Below are 22220 nucleotides of genomic sequence, written 5' to 3'. Positions count from 1 at the left end.
ATTACCGCCCCTGTTTGATGGTAATCCTCTGCTGGATTACCTCCCCTGCTTGATGATAATCCTCTGCTGGATTACCGCCCCTGCTTGATGATAATCCTCTGCTGGATTACCGCCCCTGCTTAATGATAATCCTCTGCTGGATTACCTCCCCTGCTTGAGGGTAATCCTCTGCTGGATTACCGCCCCTGCTTGATGATAATCCTCTGCTGGATTACCGCCCCTGCTTAATGATAATCCTCTGCTGGATTACCTCCCCTGCTTGAGGGTAATCCTCTGCTGGATTACCGCCCCTGCTTGATGATAATCCTCTGCTGGATTACCGCCCCTTCTTAATGATAATCCTCTGCTGGATTACCTCCCCTGCTTGAGGGTAATCCTCTGCTGGATTACCGCCCCTGCTTGAGGGTAATCCTCTGCTGGATTACCGTCCCTGCTTAATGATAATCCTCTGCTGGAATCCTCTGCTGGATTACCTCCCCTGCTTGAGGGTAATCCTCTGCTGGATTACCGCCCCTGCTTGATGATAATCCTCTGCTGGATTACCGCCCCTGCTTAATGATAATCCTCTGCTGGATTACCTCCCCTGCTTGAGGGTAATCCTCTGCTGGATTACCTCCCCTGCTTGAGGGTAATCCTCTGCTGGATTACCTCCCCTGCTTGAGGGTAATCCTCTGCTGGATTACCTCCCCTGCTTGAGGGTAATCCTCTGCTGGATTACCGCCCCTGCTTAATGATAATCCTCTGCTGGATTACCTCCCCTGCTTGAGGGTAATCCTCTGCTGGATTACCTCCCCTGCTTGAGGGTAATCCTCTGCTGGATTACCTCCCCTGCTTGAGGGTAATCCTCTGCTGGATTACCTCCCCTGCTTGAGGGTAATCCTCTGCTGGATTACCTCCCCTGCTTGAGGGTAATCCTCTGCTGGATTACCGCCCCTGCTTGAGGGTAATCCTCTGCTGGATTACCTCCCCTGCTTGAGGGTAATCCTCTGCTGGATTACCTCCCCTGCTTGAGGGTAATCCTCTGCTGGATTACCTCCCCTGCTTGAGGGTAATCCTCTGCTGGATTACCGCCCATGATTGGTAATAACCTCTCGTGCTGGATGTCCCTCACAGCAAAATGTCTGCAAACTAAATCCTGGTCATATTTAATGAGATCTCATGAACGTGGAGCGGAAGTGACACCTGGCAGTGTTTAAGGGTTATGGAGTCTTTAAGAGTTTTTGAATACACGGAAAGGGAGATGGCATGAAAATTTGTCTTGTGCGGGAGCGGCGAGAGGATTGTGTTGTGAAAATTCATACATGGTTTCAAATGTAGATATGATAGAGCCCAGTAGGCTCAGGAGTCTGTTTACCAGTTGATTGACAGTTGTTACGCGGGACCAAAGAGTGAGAGCTCAACTCCCGCAAGCACAACTAGCGAGTACAAATAGGTGAGTACGTACACACACACACACACACACACACACACACACACACACACACACACACACACACACACACACACACACACACACACACACAGGGGGTCTGTTAGCTGAACAGACAGCGCGCAGCACTCGTAATTCTGTGGCTCGGGTTCGATTCCCGGACCAGGCAGAAGCAAATGGACAAAGTTTCTTTCACCCCTGATGCCCGTGTTACGGAGCTGCTTCTTGGGGGGGGGGGTGTAATAAGTGTAATAGTTATTTACAGTTGATTGACAGTTGAGAGGCGGGCCGAAAGAGCAGAGCTCAACCCCCGCAAGAACAACTAGGTGAATGCACACAGTTTGGTCAGTTGACGATTCCTCCGCCAGCCGTTAAAACGCTTCAGCTCCTCAAAACACGTCCTTCCAACTGCATTGTGTTGACGTAACCTCTCACTAAACTTTGTAATTTGTCTTGGCACGAGCTGGAGCTCCTGGGCGTCGCAGACGGGGGAGTTATATTGTGTATCTTCCCCCGTCGCGTGGGACACGGAGCAACGCATTTGGGGTCCAGCTCCCTCATGCGTGCGGTGAAGGGATGCTTTGAACGTCTGGGTTTCTGGCGCTTTTTGAAGGGAGACTTTGAACCTCTGGTTCTCTCAGACAGATCTTGGGAGAATACTTTTCATCGTTTCTTTATGGGAGTGGTCGTGAAAGGACATCATTTTCAGATAGGGCGCGGAGAAGATCGTGTGTAGTGGAGATATTATGGTATTGCCGGCCTTACCAGGGTCGCCTAAATTTCGTATTCCGAAACTTTTGAGTATCCCTTGAAAACCTGGGTCCGAGGTTCTTGTGGACGCCGAATTTCGTTTTTAGCCTTAGGACATGCAGAGACAGAATGCCAAAGGCGTCGAAGGCGATATCCCGTTCTTGCCCTTTGGCTTACTCCTCACAATCCCCCACCCCACACACACACTCACTCACTCACTCACTCACTCACTCACTCACTCACTCTTCAAGTGTAGATATGATAGAGCCCAGTAGGGTCAGGAACCTGTACATTAGTTGATTGACAGTTGAGAGGCGGGATCAAAGAGCCAGAGCTCAACTCTCGCAAGCACAACTAGGTAAGTACAACAAGGTAAGTACACCACACACGAGTATGCAGCTCCAGCCTGGGGTCCAAGCCTAGTTAAACACAAGGCAAAGTTAGAGAAGATTCAGTGGTATGCCACCAGACGAGTCCCAGAACTGTAAGAGGTATGAGCTACCAGGAAAGGCAGCAGGAGCTAAACCTCACGGCCCTGGAAGACAGAAGTGTAAGGGGAGACATGATCACCGTCTATAAAATTCTCAGCAGAATTGACAGGGTGGACAAAGACAAACTTTTTAACATGGGTGGAACACGAACAAGGGGACACAGGTGTAAACTTAAAGTACCCAAATGAGCCTCATAATTAGAATGAATCTAGTCAGTGTCAGAGTAGTTAACAAATAGAATGCATTAGGCAGTGATGTGGTGGAGGCTGACTCCATACACAGTTTCAAATATCGATTTGATAGAGCCCAATAGGTTCCAGAATTTGTACACCAGTTATTTGACAGTTGAGAGGCGGGACCAAAGAGGCAAAGCTTAACACCCCCCGCAAGCACAATTAGGTGAGTACACATATATAATCAGCAAGTGCTTTGCTGTATTTACCCAGCTTGTAAGGGACGGAGGTGGTTGTGCCCTCCCCACCAGAGGCTGAGGATCCCCGTCGACATGTCTCGGTTCGTTCATGAATGTCTGGTGGAAACCTAAGTTACGGTTTAGCGTGGGTTGGGATGTGTCTTGGTGGCCTGGTCGAGGACTGGGCCGCGGGGACTCTAAGCCCCGAAACCATCTCAAAGTAACATCATGGTTGGTGAGCTGGAGAGGCAAGGCAAGGCAATTATCAGGGGAAAGCGCCAAGCCATTACGACTATATAGCACTTAGAAGGGGTCAGGATTAGGATTTGGGATGGGACGGGGGGAAGGAATGGTGCCCAACCACTTGGACGGTCGGGGATTGAACGCCGACCTGCATGAAGCGGGACCGGCGCTCTACCGTCCAGCCCAAGTGGTTGGATAGAGACAAGTGCGAGACGTTTGTTGTTGTTGTTGTTATTATAGATTCAGCTACTCGGAACAAGCTCCAAGTAGCACAGGCTATGGTGAGCCCGTAGTGGACTTACCTGGCACAAGAACGGTGCGAGTGAGACGTTTGTATACTTATTGGTTCTTATTCACGTTATCGGGCGCGTGCACGGTTGCTCAGCTCCGGCAACGCGTTTTTTTTTTCATATTAAATTTTTGCGTAACTGGCTAAAGCGTTTACCTAGTGTTGGGTAGTTTATAATGTCAAAAAGTCTTCCTTACCCCGTGTTGGGGAATTCTTCACAACCAGAAAGTTATGTCAATTTAAAATCGGTTACTAGAGAGAAACTTTATTCTATATCAATGGAGTTTTTATTGTATTTCTCACTAATTTGTTGAACGAAGTCTGTTCAGCAAATTGATGGTGTAAGTCTTGTTTTTATACAGCCATGAGTGACCTTACATATACATATGTATAACGTAATGCTTTAATGTATTACTTTAACGTATAAAGGAATACTTTCCGCCATGAAACTCGTCAAAGACCTAAAAGTTACAAGTGTTTTGGTACAGTTTTTATTTTTTGAACCTGTTTGATCGCTCCTTCGCCGTTCCCAACCTCGATGGCGGGAAAGTGGATAAAGATGGGGACACGAGGGAAGGGGAGGTGGGGGGGAGGGAGAGGGAGAATAGATGTGAAAAGGAGAAATATAAGAAAAGGAGAAGTGATTGCAGGCGGGGCTGGGAGAGTCTGGGTTACATATTGAGTATGTAGATTGAGGCTTTTACCAACCACTTGCCGAAGTGAACAATGGTTAGGAAGGAAAAATGAAATAAAATTAAGAGCATAGAGGGAAGGGAGATGTATGGGGGAGGGATAAGAGAGAAACAAAGATGAAGGGAAAGCCAGTAATGAGAGACGAAGTTAGGGAGAAGGGTAATTGAATACGTGGAAAGATGAATGGAAAGGAAAAAGGAACATGAGATTAGATAAGTCACAGAGGAACAAAGGAAAGAACAAAAGATAAAGGAATATTGGAATACTAGAGGGAATGGAAAGAGAGAGAGAGGTGGAGGAAGAGACTAAGATACGGAACGGCTAAGACGAAGAAAGAGGACACAGGGAGAAAGAAAGTGGTTAAACCTAAAGGGAAAAGAAAACAATAAGAAATTGAACACGGAATATAGATAAGGAGAAACGGCGACTGAAAGGGAAAGAGGATAAACTTTATTATAGACGAAGGTTGGAAAGAAGCCACAGTCAGTGAAGTTAAGAAAGAGGACGAGAGAGAGGAAGAGGGATGAAATCGTCTGAAGAAAAGAGAAGACACAAAAGATTAATGTGAGGAGAAAGACGCAGGAAGTAAAGAAAGCAAATAGAGAGAATGAAATATAGGGAGGCGAGAAGAAACAAGAGAGAGGACCAAAGAGCCAGAGCTCAACCCCCGCAAGCACAATTAGGTGAGTATACACACACACACACACACACACTGTGTACTCACCTATTTGTGTCTACAGGATCGAGCATTGACTCTTGGATCCCGGCTTTCGAGCATCGGTTGTTTACAGCAATGAGTATGGTCCTATTTCTCTATCATACCTAGTTTTAAATTTATGAATAGTATTTGCTTCCACAACCTGTTCCTTAAGTGCATTCAATTTTTCCACTATTCTCACGCTGAAAGAAAACTTCCTAACATCCCTGTGACTCATCTGAGTTTCCAGCTTCCACCCATGCCCCCTTGTTCTGTTACTATTCCGTGTAAACATTTCATCTATGTCCACTCTGTCAATCCCCCTGAGTATTTTATACGTTCCTGTCATGTCCTCCCTCTCCCTTCTTCTTTCTACTGTCGTAAGGCACAGTTCCTTCAGGCGCTCCTCATACCCCATCCCTCGTAACTCTATAACGAGTCTCGTTGCAAACCTCTCAACCTTTTCCTGTTTCCTTATATGCTTCTTTAGATGGTTACTCCATGATGAGGCGGCATATTCTAAGACTGGCCTCACGTAGGCAGTGTAAAGCGCCCTAAATACATCCTTACTTAGGTTTCTGAATGATGTTCTAATTTTTTGCCAGTGTAGAGTACGCTGCTGTCGTTATCCTATTTATATGTGCCTCAGGAGATAAATTAGGTGTTACGTCCACGCCCAGGTCTCTTTCTCGCGTCGTCACAGGTAGGCTGTTCCCCTTCACTGTGTACTGTCCCTTTGGTCTCCTATCACCTAGTCTCATTTCCATAACTTTACATTTGCTCGTGTTGAACTCCAGTAGCCATTTCTCTGCAACCTGTTCAGGTCCTCTTGGAGGATCCTACAATCCTCATCTGTCACAACTCTTCTCATCAACTTTGCGTCATCCGCGAACATCGACATGTAGGACTCTACTCCTGTAAACATGTTATTATTAGAAATTATATTAGATATTAGAAATAAAATTGGACCCAGCACCGATCCTTGAGGTACTCCACTCGTTACTGTTCGCCAGTCCGACTTCTCGCCCCTTACCGTAACCCTTACCTTTACTTACCCTTAACTAACTTACCGTAACTACACACTGTGTGTGTGTGTGTGTGTGTGTGTGTGTGTGTGTGTGTGTGTGTGTGTGTGTGTGTGTGTGTGTGTGTGTGTGTGTGTGTGTGTGTGTGTGTGTGTATGTGTGTGTGTGTGTGTGTGTGTGTGTGTGTGTGTGTGTGTGTGTGTGTGTGTGTGTATGTATTGGATGTGGGTCGTTATAAAGGTTAATAGTTCTTATTATTCAGTTGGAGCACAGTAGACATGAAGGTGACGAGGGGGTGTCATCTTCACCAGTGGTAGACAGCCCAATTTGAGGTGTTGACAAATGGAGATTGTCATGAGACATGTATAGACATGCGCCTGTCAAGAAGAATACACTGCAATATCCAGAGTGTAGACATGAGCCCCATCTACCTTGTGTTAGGGGAACATGATCACTATTGATACTATAGAGACGAACGTAATAATGAAATTGAACTGAAATGAGTGTAAAATGAGGTGAAATGAACCTGATCGGACAGTCTGTGATGGGCGGAGGACAGCCGGTGAAGGTGTTAAATTTGGACAACGGATGGAAACGCCGCCAGGGTGGAACACTGATGGCTATTGATCTGTTGGTGGGTGGTGGAGACCAGCTGTTGGTGGGTGGTGGAGACCAGCTGTTGGTGGGTGGTGGAGACCAGCTGTTGGTGGGTGGTGGAGACCAGCTGTTGGTGTGCTGGTGGGTGGTGGAGACCAGCTGTTGGAGTGTTGGTGGGTGGTGGAGAGAGACCAGCTGTTGGTGGGTGGTGGAGACCAGCTGTCATGGTTGTTAATGCGCGGAGGCGGCCAGCTGCTGGGAGCAAAGTCCTGCAGCTTAAAATATTGGAGTATTGAGGGAACCACCACCTGGAGATAATGCATGCAACTGACCGGCTGTTGGTGCTGGCAGGCTGTGCGTCACAGACCAACTACTCACGCCTATGTATGGCCAAGGCAGCACATATTAACCACTGTCTTCCAACTAAGATAAATGCTGGTGCTGTGACGCCCCCTGGTGCTGTGACGCCCCCTGGTGCTGTGACGCCCCCTGGTGCTGTGACGCCCCCCTGGTGCTGTGACGCCCCCTGGTGCTGTGACGCCCCCTGGTGCTGTGACGCCCCCCTGGTGCTGTGACGCCCCCCTGGTGCTGTGACGCCCCCCTGGTGCTGTGACGCCCCCTGGTACTGTTATATGAGTACCCGGATTAACCTTGATATCACATCTAAATCTTTTCCCCCCTTGAGGTGGAGAGGGATTCCCAGAGGCCGCCGACTCTCCTATCCATCACCTGTGACTAGCCAAAGGACACTATTCTTGACACCTAGATCACCCTCCTCAACACTCGTTATGAATGATGTTTTACACCTGTCGTTAAATCTCGCGATGAGATGCGGGGTTTATAGAGGCTGCATCCAGGAGCTTCGGAGATGAAAAGTGCGCCGCACCATCATCACTATAATCTCTATTGGTGTTATGCTAAGAGTTGTTGACGCCTCTTGGCGTAAGATCAGTACTGCTGGCAGCTGCCTTGTGGGGCTACAGGTCTTAATCCGGGCTGGCTTTACCTTGGTGGATCTCCAGGGTTTTTCCTACGTAGATCACCTTGTTATGAAAATTGGTTCGAAAATAGATCGAAACTTATGAAAATTGGTTTCATTGTGCACGAAAACAATTCATGTATTCACAGGACAGTTCTTGATGGTATTCATGTCTCTGGTGACTGGAGACAAACGAAGTACCCGAGGTAACTCGAGCACCCTTGTCACCTCTCCCTGCTCTTTCCCCTCGCAAATTCCATCATATTTTTATTGTCTTTTGTTCCCCTGCTTCGCCTGTGGAGCCTCTGGTGCTGTGACGCCCCCCCTGGTGCTGTGACGCCCCCTGGTGCTGTGACGCCCTCCTGGTGCTGTGACGCCCCCTGGTGCTGTGACGCCCTCTGGTGCTGTGACGCCCCCTGGTACTGTGACGCCCTCTGGTGCTGTGACGCCCCCTGGTACTGTGACGCCCTCTGGTGCTGTGACGCCCCCCCTAGTGCTGTGACGCCCCCATGGTGCTGTGACGCCCCCCCTGGTGCTGTGACGCCCCCTGGTGCTGTGACGCCTTCCTGGTGCTGTGACGCCCCCTGGTCCTGTGACGCCCCCTGGTGCTGTGACGCCCCCCTGGTGCTGTGACGCCCCCCCTGGTGCTGTGACGCCCCCTAGTGCTGTGACGCCCTCCTGGTGCTGTGACGCCCCCTGGTCCTGTGACGCCCCTTGGTGCTGTGACGCCCCCCCCCCTGGTGCTGTGACGCCCCCCCTGGTGCTGTGACGCCCCCCTGGTGCTGTGACGCCCCCCTGGTGCTGTGACGCCCCCCTGGTGCTGTGACGCCCCCCTGGTGCTGTGGCGCCCCCTGGTGCTGTGACGCCCCCTGGTGCTGTGACGCCCCCCTGGTGCTGTGACGCCCCCCTGGTGCTGTGACGCCCCTGGCACATTGGTCAAACAATCTTATCTTACTCAACTGGAATTCACTGTATCTTGAGCTTGCTTACTCAACACATTACAATTCACTGTATCTTCAGCGGCCTTCTGGAGCCTCCGTGATGCAAATTCTAGGAAGGGTGAAATATCTAGAACCCTAGATGGCAATTCTAGAAGGGTAAACTTTTTAACTTTAGAGTAAACCAACAGAATATCCATAATAAAGCTGTGAACGAGTTTTCCAGACCCTTGATGTTAGGCCTTGAAGTGTAAACTTACACAATTCCTGTAATTCTAGATATTTTAAGCACCAACATACGTTGTTGGTCCTATATATACTTGTGAGGGTCTAGAACATTGGTCGGTGCATTAGCCACGAAGTGAGAGATTTATTTTTTTTTTTAAATTTTGCCCCGAGGGGCGAGTTTATTGGGCAGCGCCACTCATCTTGTGAGTGAACATACCGCCATAGCAGAATGTACAACACTCCCCAATAGGAAGAAAACCCGCTGGGAGAGATTTGTTTTGTGTTTTTGAAGTGAAAGAAAATAGACAGGTGGGAAGAGAATAGGGGAATAGGAAAGGGATGTCAGAGGGAGAGGAACGTCAGAGGGGAAAGGAATCCTGATTCGAGGAAAGAGTGAAAAGTGGAGGGGGGGGGGGGGGTTACCTGGTTGATACCTGCTTGATGGGGTTCTGGGAGTTCTCCTACTCCCCAAGCCCGGCCCGAGGCCAGGCTCGACTTGTGAGAGTTTGGTCCACCAGGCTGTTGCTTGGAGCGGCCCGCAGGCCCACATACCCACCACAGCCCGGTTGGTCCGGCACTCCTTGGAGGAATAAATCTTGTTTCGTCTTGAAGAGGAAACTAGATTTACTAGGGGGAAACTAAGAAACTAACTAAACTAAGAAACTAGAGGGGGGGGGGAGATAGGAAGGGCGAAGAGAGACAGGACTGTGGAACAAGCTTATCAACAAGTTTGTTAACATTAATTTTTAAATTTTCTAATTAAACCTTAAAATATAGCAATGTAATTTTAAATAGTCGTCAGCTCATAACTCTATTCCATAATTTAGGTAAAAACATTACTTTAAATTGATATACCGGTAAGTTACATGAAGAGTGTAGCGTGGAAACAGCACACTCAGGCTTGAGGAGAGTGCGGCAGTAGAGTGCAAAGTTAACACAGTCAGAAGCCGCCTGCGAGCACACCCACGTAAATAAAGAGGAGTTAATAAAATTAATGGATCTGTAGAAATAAAAATAAACAAAAGATTGAATATCAAAGATTAAAATCGCACAAACAGAATAACTGGATAATAACTCCAGTTATTTAAACTGGTTAATTACTACCTATATCCCTTGTACTACCTAATTACTACTTAGTTATCCGGACACGGGGGGTAAGATCAGGGGCCAGATTCACGAAACAGTTACGCAAGTACTTACGACCGTGTACATCCTTTCTCAATCTTTGACGGCTTTGGTTACGTTTATTAAACAGTTTACAAGCATGAAAACTTTCCAATCACCTGTTGTTATTGTTATAAACAGCCTCCTGGTGCTTTGGAGCTCATTAACTGTTTAATAATTGTAAACAAAGTCACCAAAGATTGAGAAAAGGTGGACAGGTTCGTAAGTGCTTGCGTAACTGCTTCGTGAATCTGGCCCCAGGTCAACGCCAGTCTCCTTGCACTCGGTATAACTATACAAATTTGAACACTTGAATCGATCAACCATTGCCCCATCCCTAATATAAATCATAAACAGAAACACCGTTATAATTTCACTCGTATAATAACTAAATTGTTAGCTACCTAGACCGGGCCGCGAGGACACTAAAGCCCCGAAATCATCTCAAGATAACCTACCTAGAACAGTCTTAATTGTATCACTCATAGGACAAATGGGTATTTCTAGCCGTTCTTTTTTATTGCCATAAAAGTAAGCGTCAAGTAATGAAAGTCAACAAACATTAAGCTCCCACCAACTTAATCTCATCAACACAATGCAAGATAACGCCTGGAGTTGACACGTTCCGCACTTCTCATCTCTATCCTTATCATCAGTGAACGTGTAATAATATCAACACATAGGGAACGGGGGTTTTGAAAATCGTACTGGGGAATATTGGGAAGCGATATCACTGGAAAATGCAGTTTAAATAAAAGTATTCAGTAGTGTTGACTCTCCAAAGGCAAATAGTCAGCACTCTCCAGATAATGTTGGTCCAACAGGCTGTTGTAGTTGACACATGGCGCCACGGGAAGGGAGAAGGAAAAGGAACTATCAGGAAAAAAGCGCCAAGCCATTCCGACTATGAGGAATGTATATGTTTATCTCTCAGAATGTTTGGTAATATGTTTATTGCTTGTGATGTGTGTCTATATATGTATTAACATGATGTACTGAACGGGGTGAGAATAGCTTGAGCTACCTCATCCCTTTGTGTGTATTTTACCTCAATAAACTTATTTCAATTTCAATTCCGACTATGTAACACTTGGATGGGGTCAGGATAAGAATTTTGGATGGGACCGGGGGGAGGGGGGGGAGGAATGGTGCCCAACCACTTGGACGGTCGGGGGATTGAACGCCGACCTGCATGCAGCGAGACTGTCGCTCTACCGCCCAGCCCCAAATGGTTGGGCACAGGATGGGAGAACTAAGTCCTTCCTTTCACAAGGTGACAATCCTCGACTTACAGTAAATGCCATGTGTGGTTTATCTCTGATCTCAGACTTACATATTCTTGTATCTGTGTGAAATGAGTCTAAGCTGACTAATTCCCCTCCCATTCATACACATAACACCATGACTACATAAGTTACACACACAAAACATATCTGAAAAGTTCTCACAACCCTCTCCCATTTTATACTAAGTCTGAATTCTGCTTTCTCTCTCCTTCCCCTTTAAAAACAGGAATATTCCCATAGACTGCTGGCACAGTGCCTAGACCACAGCTGGCCTGGCACCATATCGCGTGCACAATAACTACACTGGCAACAATAAGGAAGTCACTGCACGACAGGTTATCGTGTCGCCAAGTTACGCGCTGCCAAGTTACGCGCCGCCAAGTTACGCGCCGCCAAGTTACGCGCCGCCAAATTATGCGCCGCCAAGTTACGCGCCGCCAAGTTACGCGCCGCCAAGTTACGCGCCGCCAAATTACGCGCCGCCAAATTACGCGCCGCTAAGTTACGCGCGGCCGCCGGCACTGGGGAGTCTAGCCTCTGTCAACTGTCATCTTCTTGAGGTTATCTTGAGATGATTTCGGGGCTTAGCGTCCCCGCGGCCCGGTCCTCGACCAGGCCTCCTTTTTGTTACACCCCCCACCCCCCAGGAAGCAGCCCGTAGTAACTGTCTAACTCCCAGGTACCTATTTACTGCCAGGAAACAGGGCCATCAGGGTGAAAGAAACATTTTGCCCATTTGTCTCCGCCTCCACCGGGGATCGAACCCGGAACCTCAGGATTACGAAACCGAAGCACTGTCCACCCAGCTATTTGACGCCCTTACCAGTCATTACCTTAAGAAATATATATAACACAGTTCTCCAGACGCCACTTGTGAGTACAGCCAGGGACACCCACGGATACAGCCATGGACACCCGCGGATACAGCCAAGGACACCCGCGGATACAGCCAGGGACACCCACGGATACAGCCAGGGACACCCGCGGATACAGCCAGGGACACCCACGGATACAGCCAGGATACAGATGCATCTCATTACAGCCAGGAGTGCCGAGATAAGTGCGACAGTCAGCCGAGAGTTACTCCACTGTCTCCCGCGAGAATGCTGCAACTGACAGCTGGAACCCAGTGTAATCCATCCCATATGTGTCGCTACTCCCTTCCCCCCAGAGAGAGGCCCCCGAGGCCCCTCAACCCCTGACGAGCCGCCTGGGTCATCCCTCCCTACCAGGGCAGCTGCCCCTGAAGGCAACTGGGATTTCCCTGGACACAGCATGAGGAAACAAGGTCCGGGTTATAATGGGTTAGTTAATATTCCATCCTCGGGACTCTGGCGAGGCTCCGCTGATATGTTGGCCGTATTCCCTGCACCGTGGGTGGGTGGGTGCTAGACTGTGGCGCCGTGGGTGCTCCACTGTGGCGCCGTGGGTGGGTGATGGGTGGGTGCTCCACTGTGGCGCCGTGGGTGGGTGATGGGTGGGTGCTCCACTGTGGCGCCGTGGGTGGGTGATGGGTGGGTGCTCCACTGTGGCGCCGTGGGTGGGTGATGGGTGGGTGCTCCACTGTGGCGCCGTGGGTGGGTGGGTGGGTGCTCCATTGTGGCGCCGTGGGTGGGTGATGGGTGGGTGCTCCACTGTGGCACCGTGGGTGGGTGATGGGGGTGGGCTCCACTGTGGCACCGTGGGTGGGTGGGTGGGTGCTCCACTGTGGCGCCGTGGGTGGGTGATGGGGGTGGGCTCCACTGTGGCACCGTGGGTGGGTGATGGGGGTGGGCTCCACTGTGGCACCGTGGGTGGGTGGGTGGGTGCTCCACTGTGGCGCCGTGGGTGGGTGATGGGTGGGTGCTCCACTGTGGCACCGTGGGTGGGTGGGTGGGTGCTCCACTGTGGCGCCGTGGGTGGGTGATGGGGGTGGGCTCCACTGTGGCGCCGTGGGTGGGTGATGGGGGTGGGCTCCACTCTGGCGCCGTGGCCAGCCGTTTTCAATACGTATTGTCTGGCGTTTAAAAGTAGACCCAATTGCAGCTATATTGTTCGTCGCACGAGGCTTGTTCCAGTCACTGGTTTTGTAAATTACATTTTTTTTGTAGCGAGGTGATTGTGAACTCTAACGACCTGGAGTTCAGTTTAGCGTGGCTTGTAGAGTGTCACTTCTGGCCGAAGGCCGGGACGCAGGACACGATATAGTGGTTCCAACAGTTCGGTTCTTCCTCCCGGGGGACTGGTTCGGTTCTTCCTCCCGGGGAACTGGTTCGGTTCTTCCTCCCGGGGAACTGGTTCTGTTCTTCCTTCTGGGGAACTGGTTCTGTTCTTCCTTCTGGGGAACTGGTTCGGTTCTTCCTCCCGGGGAACTGGTTCGGTTCTTCCTCCCGGGGAACTGGTTCTGTTCTTCCTTCTGGGGAACTGGTTCGGTTCTTCCTTCTGGGGAACTGGTTCGATTCTTCCTCCCGGGGAACTGGTTCGGTTCTTCCTCCCGGGGAACTGGTTCGGTTCTTCCTCCCGGGGAACTGGTTCGGTTCTTCCTCCCGGGGAACTGGTTCGGTTCTTCCTCGTGGGGAACTGGTTCGGTTCTTCCTCGTGGGGAACTGGTTCGGTTCTTCCTCGTGGGGAATTGAGTGAGTACTAAATCTGTTTTTCGGCGCCAGAAGAATAAATTGATGCAGTCACTTAAGGATTATTTACGCCTCTGACGTGTTTAAGTGCTTTCGAATGTTTCCAGTTACTGTCCATCTTTTCCAGACTATTTGCTCTCGTCGGAGTGATTATTCCAGTCGATGTCGGACTGCACACCTCTCTCGCTCATGGTTCCAGGAGCTGCTAGTGACATTGTAGCAATAATGAGCAGTGTGAGGGTCATTTGCATTCCATCTTTGATTGGTAGCACCATATGAGTCAGTATGAGTGGTAATAATGCCTCCGGCAGGGATTATATAATATCATTAATTAGTAATGAGTAACAAGAGTTCACAAGCATCACCAGCGATCAGGAATGAGGATAGCTAAAGCTCAATACGATAACCAAGGTGGGAGTTGACACAAGGCAGCAACCGGTCTGTTATCGATCACTGGCTTTTCCGGGCCAACCTGTAGCTCCTTCCTCTCCCCGCCTCTCCCCGCCTCTCCCCTCTTCCACACCCAGACAGTCGCCGTACCTTCATCTGTCCTCTTTCAAGTTTTGTTAACTTGTCTCCATCTTCCTATCCCCTCTGTTGTGTCTCGTCTTTCTCTGTTACTCTCTGTGCCTTCTCTTACCTTGTATTGATCATTACTGCCTCCCTCCCTCTCACTGACCATTCCTCCTTCCCCTCCTTCCCTTCTCTCTCTCTCTCTCTCTCTCTCTCTCTCTCTCTCTCTCTCTCTCTCTCTCTCTCTCTCTCTTTCTCTCTTTCTCTCTCTCTCTCTCTCTCTCTCTCTCTCTCTCTCTCTCTCTCTCTCTCTCTCTCTCTCTCTCTCTCTCTCTCTCTCTCTCTCTCTCTCTCTCTGTCTCTCTCTCTGTCTCTCTGTCTCTCTCTCTCTCTCTCTCTCTCTCTCTCTCTCTCTCTCTCTCTCTCTCTCTCTCTCTCTCTCTCTCTCTCTCTCTCTCTCTCTCTCTCTCTCTCTCTCTGTCTCTCTCTGTCTCTCTCTGTCTCTGTCTCTGTCTCTCTGCCTCTGTCTCTCTCTCTCTCTCTCTCTCTCTCTCTCTCTCTCTCTCTCTCTCTCTCTCTCTCTCTCTCTCTCTCTCTCTCTCTCTCTCTCTCTCTCTCTCTCTCTGTCTCTCTCTCTGTCTCTCTGTCTCTCTGTCTCTCTCTCTCTCTCTCTCTCTCTCTCTCTCTCTCTCTCTCTCTCTCTCTCTCTCTCTCTCTCTCTCTCTCTCTCTCTCTCTCTCTCTCTCTCTCTCTCTCTCTCTCTCTCTCTCTCTCTCTCTCTCTCTCTCTCTCTCTCTCTCTCTCTCTCTCTCTCTCTCTCTGTCTCTCTGTCTCTCTGTCTCTCTCTCTCTCTCTCTCTCTCTCTCTCTCTCTCTCTCTCTCTCTCTCTCTCTCTCTCTCTCTCTCTCTCTCTCTCTCTCTCTCTCTCTCTCTCTCTCTCTCTCTCTCTCTCTCTCTCTCTCTCTCTCTCTCTCTCTCTCTCTCTCTCTCACTCACTCCCAAGCTTCACAAGATTGCCACCACTAAAGTGTAGCCTAATGGTTGCACCCATTTACTAATGGTATCCCATCTAATGGTTGTGTATGGTTGCATACACACAAAGACTGACCAAAGAGCCAGAGCTCAACCCCCGCAAGCACAATTAGGTGAGTACACACAGAGGGGTCTGATAGCTTAGTGGACAGCGCGCAGGGCTCGTAATTCTGTGGCCCGGGATCGATTCCCGGACCAGGATGAAACAAATAGGCAATTTTTCACCCTGGTGCTCCTGTTACCTTGCAGGGAGTCTGGGAGTTAGACAACTCTCGACTTTCCTTCAGGTCTCCAGCTATTTTTCACGTGTTTTCTCACGTTATTTCCATCTCTTGTCTTCAGTTCCCACAGTGAAGCACAACCTTCCCGGGGCGACGGTGGTGGAGTCCTCGGGCGGTCTTGGGAGCAGTAGTGTCTGCTCTCTGACCAAGTACTCCCCTAGTTGTACTTGCGGGGGTTGAGCTCTGGCTCTTTGGCTCCGCCTCTCAACTGTCAATCAACTAAGGGTGTTCCATCCTCTTGGGTCACAGAGGCCTATTCTCTCTAGTTTGACGATTTTATGTTGAGAAACATAGTAGATTTGTTAACATGGTTGAAGCTAGATTATTAATATATTTATACAGCGCCATTAATCTCATTGTTATAGTCCCAGACAAGTGGTTTATTCTCGCTGCCCTCTACTCCTTCCTTTATTCTCTTCCCCTTCCCCTTTCCTTTCTTTCCCTCTCTCCTCTTTATCCTTCTCCTTTCCTTCATTTAGGTAGGCTACTTCCCACAGATTTTATATTATTGATGACTTTTTATTACACTTAAACTTGATATCGCCCGCTAATGAGGTATTCCCGGTATGGATATCTTGTGGGATATCTTCCCCACAATGTTCACTCAACTTACACCCCAACCAATAGGTAAATGGTGGGGTAATTGTATGTTTAAGGAATAGTGTATTGTATTTACTGTATCACGGGGTGGTCAGGATTTGTATTTTGTAATGTTAATTGTATCGAGGTTCCCGTCCTCATATAGCTTCCTCGGTCACACATGATGAGTGAATATCTTGGTTGTAGGTAATTTCATTACTAATATTTTTCACTTAATTTTCTTTTTTGTTTCTGAATATTTTTAATATATAAATCTGTGTATTTTTTGTTTTGTTCGTCAAAGGTGAATTGGAGATATTTTCGTTTCCTGTTGCTGATGATAGGAAGCTTTTTTTTTCGACTGATTGATGTTGTCTTAAGCTAAAGACCGATCTTTTCCTGTTCCTCAACTCCCACACCAGTTATCTAGCTCTCGGTAAGCTAATTCCCGCCAAACACACACCGAAACTACGACGTTGGTACAACGTTCGAACAAGTTTTAACACCTAACCAATTATAGTAACCAGTATAACAAGTTGTAACAACGTTCTAATATGTCATAAACACGTTAAGCCAAGATGTAACAACTTTATTACAAGTTGTAACAAGCGGAAAATAGAGACAGTTTCGGTTTGTGTTTCCAGGGTTACTGTTAGGTGAACAGAAGCATCTGGTGTAAGGAGATGTGCTCAAACCCCTCGCACTGCTAGGGAAGAGAACCCGGGACCAGTCCGTTGTGAGCAGATTGCGTTAACTACTGTACCATAATCTTATAAATTATTTTCGCATTGCTCTCATGTTTACTTCCTCCATCTTCAAGTATTGACAATTAACAGAGGAGATATGATCACCACATAAAATATACTAAGGAGGGAAATAGGTAAGGTGGACAAGGATAGCCTCTTCAGATTGTGAGAAAGCAGGACAATAGTATATAGATAGGAACTGGAAACGCAAATGAGCCGAAGGGACGTGAGAACGTCTGCCTGTACAGGGAGTAAGTGGAATGTTCTAAAAGGAAGGAAGGAGCTATCAGGGGAAAGCGCCAAGCCATTACGACTGTATAGCACTTGGAAGGGGGTCAGGATAATGATTTGGGATGGGACGGTGGGGAAGGAATGGTGCCCAACCACTTGGACGGTCGGGGATTGAACGCCGACCTGCATGAAGAGAGACCGTCGCTGTACCGTCCAGCCCAAGTGGTTGGGCTGGAATGCTCTAACGGAAGAAGTGGAAACCACCTCCATCCACAACTTTTAATAACAACATTTGACAAAGCATTTGAAAGTCAGAATGGCTCAATTGCAACGCAGCAGGCATCAAGCTAATAGGCGGGGCTTAAAGAGCTGCTCCTCATGCCCCCGTAGACACTCATAGGTAAGTAGTGATAGGTAAGTATTAAAGCTGTACCTAAGAGTCCAGACACACACATCACATAGACACTCATAGGTAAGTAGTGATAGGTAAGTATTAAAGCTGTACCTAAGAGTCCAGACACACACATCACATCAATTTGAATGTATATTGGCCCAGCTCAACCCAGCGAAAACTCGTGAAGATTTTCTGGTAAGATATCTTTGATGTCAATTGTTGTTTTGGTTTCCAGGTTTTTCAATTAGAAAATGAATTAGGTCTTTTGACGTGTTGAAGATGGTAGATTGGTTGGTGGAGGTGGGCGTGTGTGCTGATTGGTTTGGGCATGGATTGGTACTCACCTAGTTGTACTCGTCTAGTTATGTTTGCTGTGGTTGAGCTCTGGCTCTTTGGTCGCGCCTTTCTACTGTCAGTCAACTGGTGTAAGATTGCTGAGCCTATTGGGTTCTATCATATCTACATTTGAAACTGTGTATGGAGTCAGCCTCCACCACACCACTGCCTAATGCATTCCATCTTTTAACTACTCTGACACTGAAAAAGTTCTGTCTAATGACTCCGTAGCTCATTTGGGTACTAAGTTTCCACCTGTGTCCCCTTGTTCGCGTACCACCCGTGTTAAACCCAAGGAGGGTAGAAATAATCTAAACTACTCTATCTTTTTGAGATGTATCTTATTATCTCAATAAATGTACTTGAACTTGAACCGTGCTAAACAGTATATTTTTTATCTAACCTGACAATTCCTCTGAGAATTTTATAGGTAGTGATAATGTCTCCCCTAACTCTTTTGTCTTCCAGTGTCGTGAGGTTTAGTTCCAGTAATCTTTCCTTGAAGCTCATACCCCTCAGCTCGGGGACTAGCCTGGTGGCATACCTCTGAACCTTTTCTAACGTCATTTTGTGTTTGACTAGATATGGACTCCAGGCTGGAGCCGCATATTCCAGTATTGGTTTGACATACTCTGGGAAATTTGGGCGTGTGTTGATTGGTTTGGGCGTGGGTTGGTGAGCGTGGGCGTGGGTTGGTGAGCGTGGGCGTGGGAAGGTGGGCATGGGATGGTGGGCTTCTGTGCGTTAACGTTTAAGTGATGCAGCGTAATAATACCTAACTAGTTGTATTGCTAGATGATAAAGTAGCCTACAATCTCTCAGCCTTGAAGTAACTAGTGCGGGTGGGAGGGAGGGTGATAGGAAGGAAGAGGGGGCGGGGTTAAATAGCAGGGGACAGGGGTTGTGCGGGTTTCAGCTTCAGTACTTAAACCCTGCCTTGTAATCTTCAGTCGTCTGGTGTATTGATCCCAGAGGTCTCTATAGCTTGGGTCACGTGTACGGTCGACTCCGTCTATGTATTCTGACGCTACAATTGTACTAACTCCTAATGTCACGGGGTAAAAAGAGATAAGAGAAATACAGTTAACATTGTTATTAGTAAAGCGACTGTTAGGGGACATTTAGCTGGCTGTGGGATACTACTTGTTCCAAACTATCTTCTGCATGCAACGTCGCCTGCAAAGATCCGGCAGCTACCAGTTGCCGGATATGTTTTGGGAACATATTCTACACATCGTGGGAACATATTCTACACGTCCTGGGAACATATTCTACACGTCGTGGGAACATATTCTACACATCGTGGGAACATATTCTACACGTCCTGGGAACATATTCTACACATCGTGGGAACATATTCTACACATCGTGGGAACATATTCTACACATCCTGGGAACATATTCTACACATCCTGGGAACATATTCTACACATCCTGGGAACATATTCTACACATCCTGGGAACATATCGTTGAGTGGCGCCTCACTGTGGACGGTTCGCCTCAAGACAGCCCATCACTTTGGACGTGAGAATCCTTTAATGCGAAACCTGGCAAAATGATCCTGCCAGGTCATCATCATATTTTTAGATTAATGTGACGAGCGCCTAGTACATGTACAGGAGTTACTAATGGCGAACACCAATTTATTTGGAGTTAGGCTTCAGGGAAATGCAGGTGGAACGCTTATGATCAGTTTATTCAATAACTTAGATGCTTATACACTGAGGGCTTAATTACTTTGGACTGGTGCCGTACAAAATTAGTTGCATCAGAGAGATACGTAATAGTCTACCTGATCAATACTGGAAAATACTGGAAAACCTCACTTAGCGCTGTCAAGACAACCAATCAATTAACTCTCTTCCTTTCACTAACAGTATACAGAGGCGGGACACGTGGCCCTCAATGAGATACTCGGGTAGTCACAGGAATACACAGTAAAGCAATCAAAATAATTTGTCAATGATACAATCAAATGATCATGCAAATACATGTTAATGGGATGCAACAGTAATATACACCGACAAGATGTATGATGTGTGTGTGTATAGACTTTCACTCGTCGCTAATGAGTGACACTCGCTCAGGTTCAACACCACGCTACAACATAGGTAAGCCAGTGTTCACTGACCTTTCACGGGTTATTCATGCCCGTGCCACCTCCTGGGTGGCATAATCTTCATCAATCAATCACTGACAGTCTGCCGTGTCTCGACCCTCACCTGTTGCAGGTGTTACCTGGGCGTGACTTATTGGCAGGTCACACAATAACACAAAACCTTCAGTTCCAAACCCAAATTTTGCACTCGCAGTGGCTGGCTACACTCGTGCACTAGTGCACTCACACACCACAAGCGGGTCCGCAGGTGGTCTGGCAGCAGGTTCGTGCACTTTCTGCACGTGGCAGCGTGTGAGCAGTTCAGTCGCAGGAGGCTGCAAATGCTCATTTCCGCACGTGGACCATGTGAGATATGAGGGTGACGGCTGGCGTCAAGTGGCGCGCGACTCCTGCTGGGAAGACAGCGGTGCTGCGCGTGCGGCAAACTTTGTGTTCCGACAGCACAGGAACAGCAGCTGATCTTGTCACAGCACAGGTACAGCAGCCGATCTTGTCACAGCACAGGTACAGCAGCCGATCTTGTCACAGCACAGGTACAGCAGCCGATCTTGTCACAGCACAGGTACAACAGCCGATCTTGTCACAGCACAGGTACAACAGCTAATCTTGTCACAGCACAGGTACAACAGCTAATCTTGTCACAGCACAGGTACAACAGCTAATCTTGTCACAGCACAAATACAACAGCTAATCTTCACACAGATGATGACTGCACCCTTGCCCGGGTCACACAAACTGACCGTCTCACAGATTTCTCAGGATGGTTTTGTCACATTTGACTAGTCACCGGTGACGTCTTAAGACTTAAAGTTAAAGCTTAACTTAAAATAATGTCCAAACGCAATTCTAGGGCGATTGGGGACTACATGACGAAAACTCTTAATATAGAGTTACGGTTATGTGTTGGGAGCTTAGAGCAGTACACATACGGACAACACTGGATCTTGTCACACACTCACCTCCTGTAATATATATATATAGGGAAAGCATTATGAAATAATAGTACTATTTCTCTTCCAATCAGTATAGGCAAATCATCCTCACATCCTGGCATTATTTACTTTGAAATAAATGTAGACACATCATCCTATCTGAACACATAAATGGTTATCTTCAGAGAGAATATTGTATCAGTTACCACAAAAAAATATGGTACGAAATCTGGACTCAATTTATATGTAGTACTCTTTGTTACTCAAATGACTCAACTGTTTTGCATACTATATGGAATACAAATAGTGGCTTAGCTGATACTCTGTACTGTGTAAAGCCTCCCGAAACACAAGAGGCATTCAAGCACTCTTGTGTTTTTGCCGCCCCGCCATTAGTCTGTCCTCTATCTTCTCGCTCTAACGTTGACTCCCTACCTTGAAATATCAGATGACTTCTTCCTTTTAAACAGATTCACTATAATAATATTATTGTCGTAGATAATACAATGTTTACCAGTTACAGTTATTTAATAAATATAGGCAGAGCAGTTTCGGGCAGCGTCTGCCCGAAACGCTGCGCGTACTAGTGGCTTTACAAGTTTGTAAATACTATGCTATGTATTCTCACAAACCCAATGTACCTTCTTGTATATAAGTAAATAAATAGGGAAGCACTACTTACCTTGGCAGCGGGTTGATGGCCAACCTCTGGTCTACCAGCAGATCCCTGATGCGTCCCAACACAAACATGAAGCCAAAATGATTTATCTTGCCTCACAAATCCATATATATTCCTAACATCCACTTGGCCTTGCTGCCTCTGCAGCTTGTCAAGTCCTCTAAAAAAATACAACTGAAAATCGGAGGTGATGGTATTGGACCTGGGCTAAAGCAGGTAGAAATGAAGCGCTGAAACAACACTACCACCCGCTGCACCTTGCTCGTGTGACAGGGAGGAGGGAGAGAGAGCGAGAGTGAAGAATGAAGGGAAAGACTAATGTTTGATGTATGAGGGGAGAGAGGACAGAGACAGAAGAGAGAGGGGTTGGTTGCTACGAACAACACGTATATCTCCAGTGTTATTAACCTTAATCAACATTAAACTGGATATATGCAAAGGTAATAATCCTCAAGTCCTGAGAATATATTGCCCAAACTAAAGTAATTCCCCTTTAGCTTAATATGTTTACTTAGCAATTTGGCATTGACTGTGTACTTGTATT

General features: G+C 47.7%; 1 protein-coding gene across 1 annotated transcript in view; it reads right to left on the bottom strand.

Moving 5' to 3' along the window:
• LOC123769400 (axoneme-associated protein mst101(2)-like) overlaps nt 1-21747 on the bottom strand; it is a 134239-nt gene extending 112492 nt beyond the window's left edge. The window contains exon 1 of the mRNA XM_069310186.1: nt 21680-21747. Within this exon, the coding sequence (XP_069166287.1) occupies nt 21680-21747 (68 nt within the window). The remainder of the gene's footprint in view (nt 1-21679) is intronic.
• Nucleotides 21748-22220: the final 473 nt, after the last annotated feature.

The sequence above is a fragment of the Procambarus clarkii genome, chromosome 66, assembly GCF_040958095.1.
Source record: "Procambarus clarkii isolate CNS0578487 chromosome 66, FALCON_Pclarkii_2.0, whole genome shotgun sequence".
NCBI classification, from domain to species: domain Eukaryota; kingdom Metazoa; phylum Arthropoda; class Malacostraca; order Decapoda; family Cambaridae; genus Procambarus; species Procambarus clarkii.
Note: the sequence above shows the minus strand (reverse complement) of the source record. Positions and strands in the feature narration are given on the sequence as shown.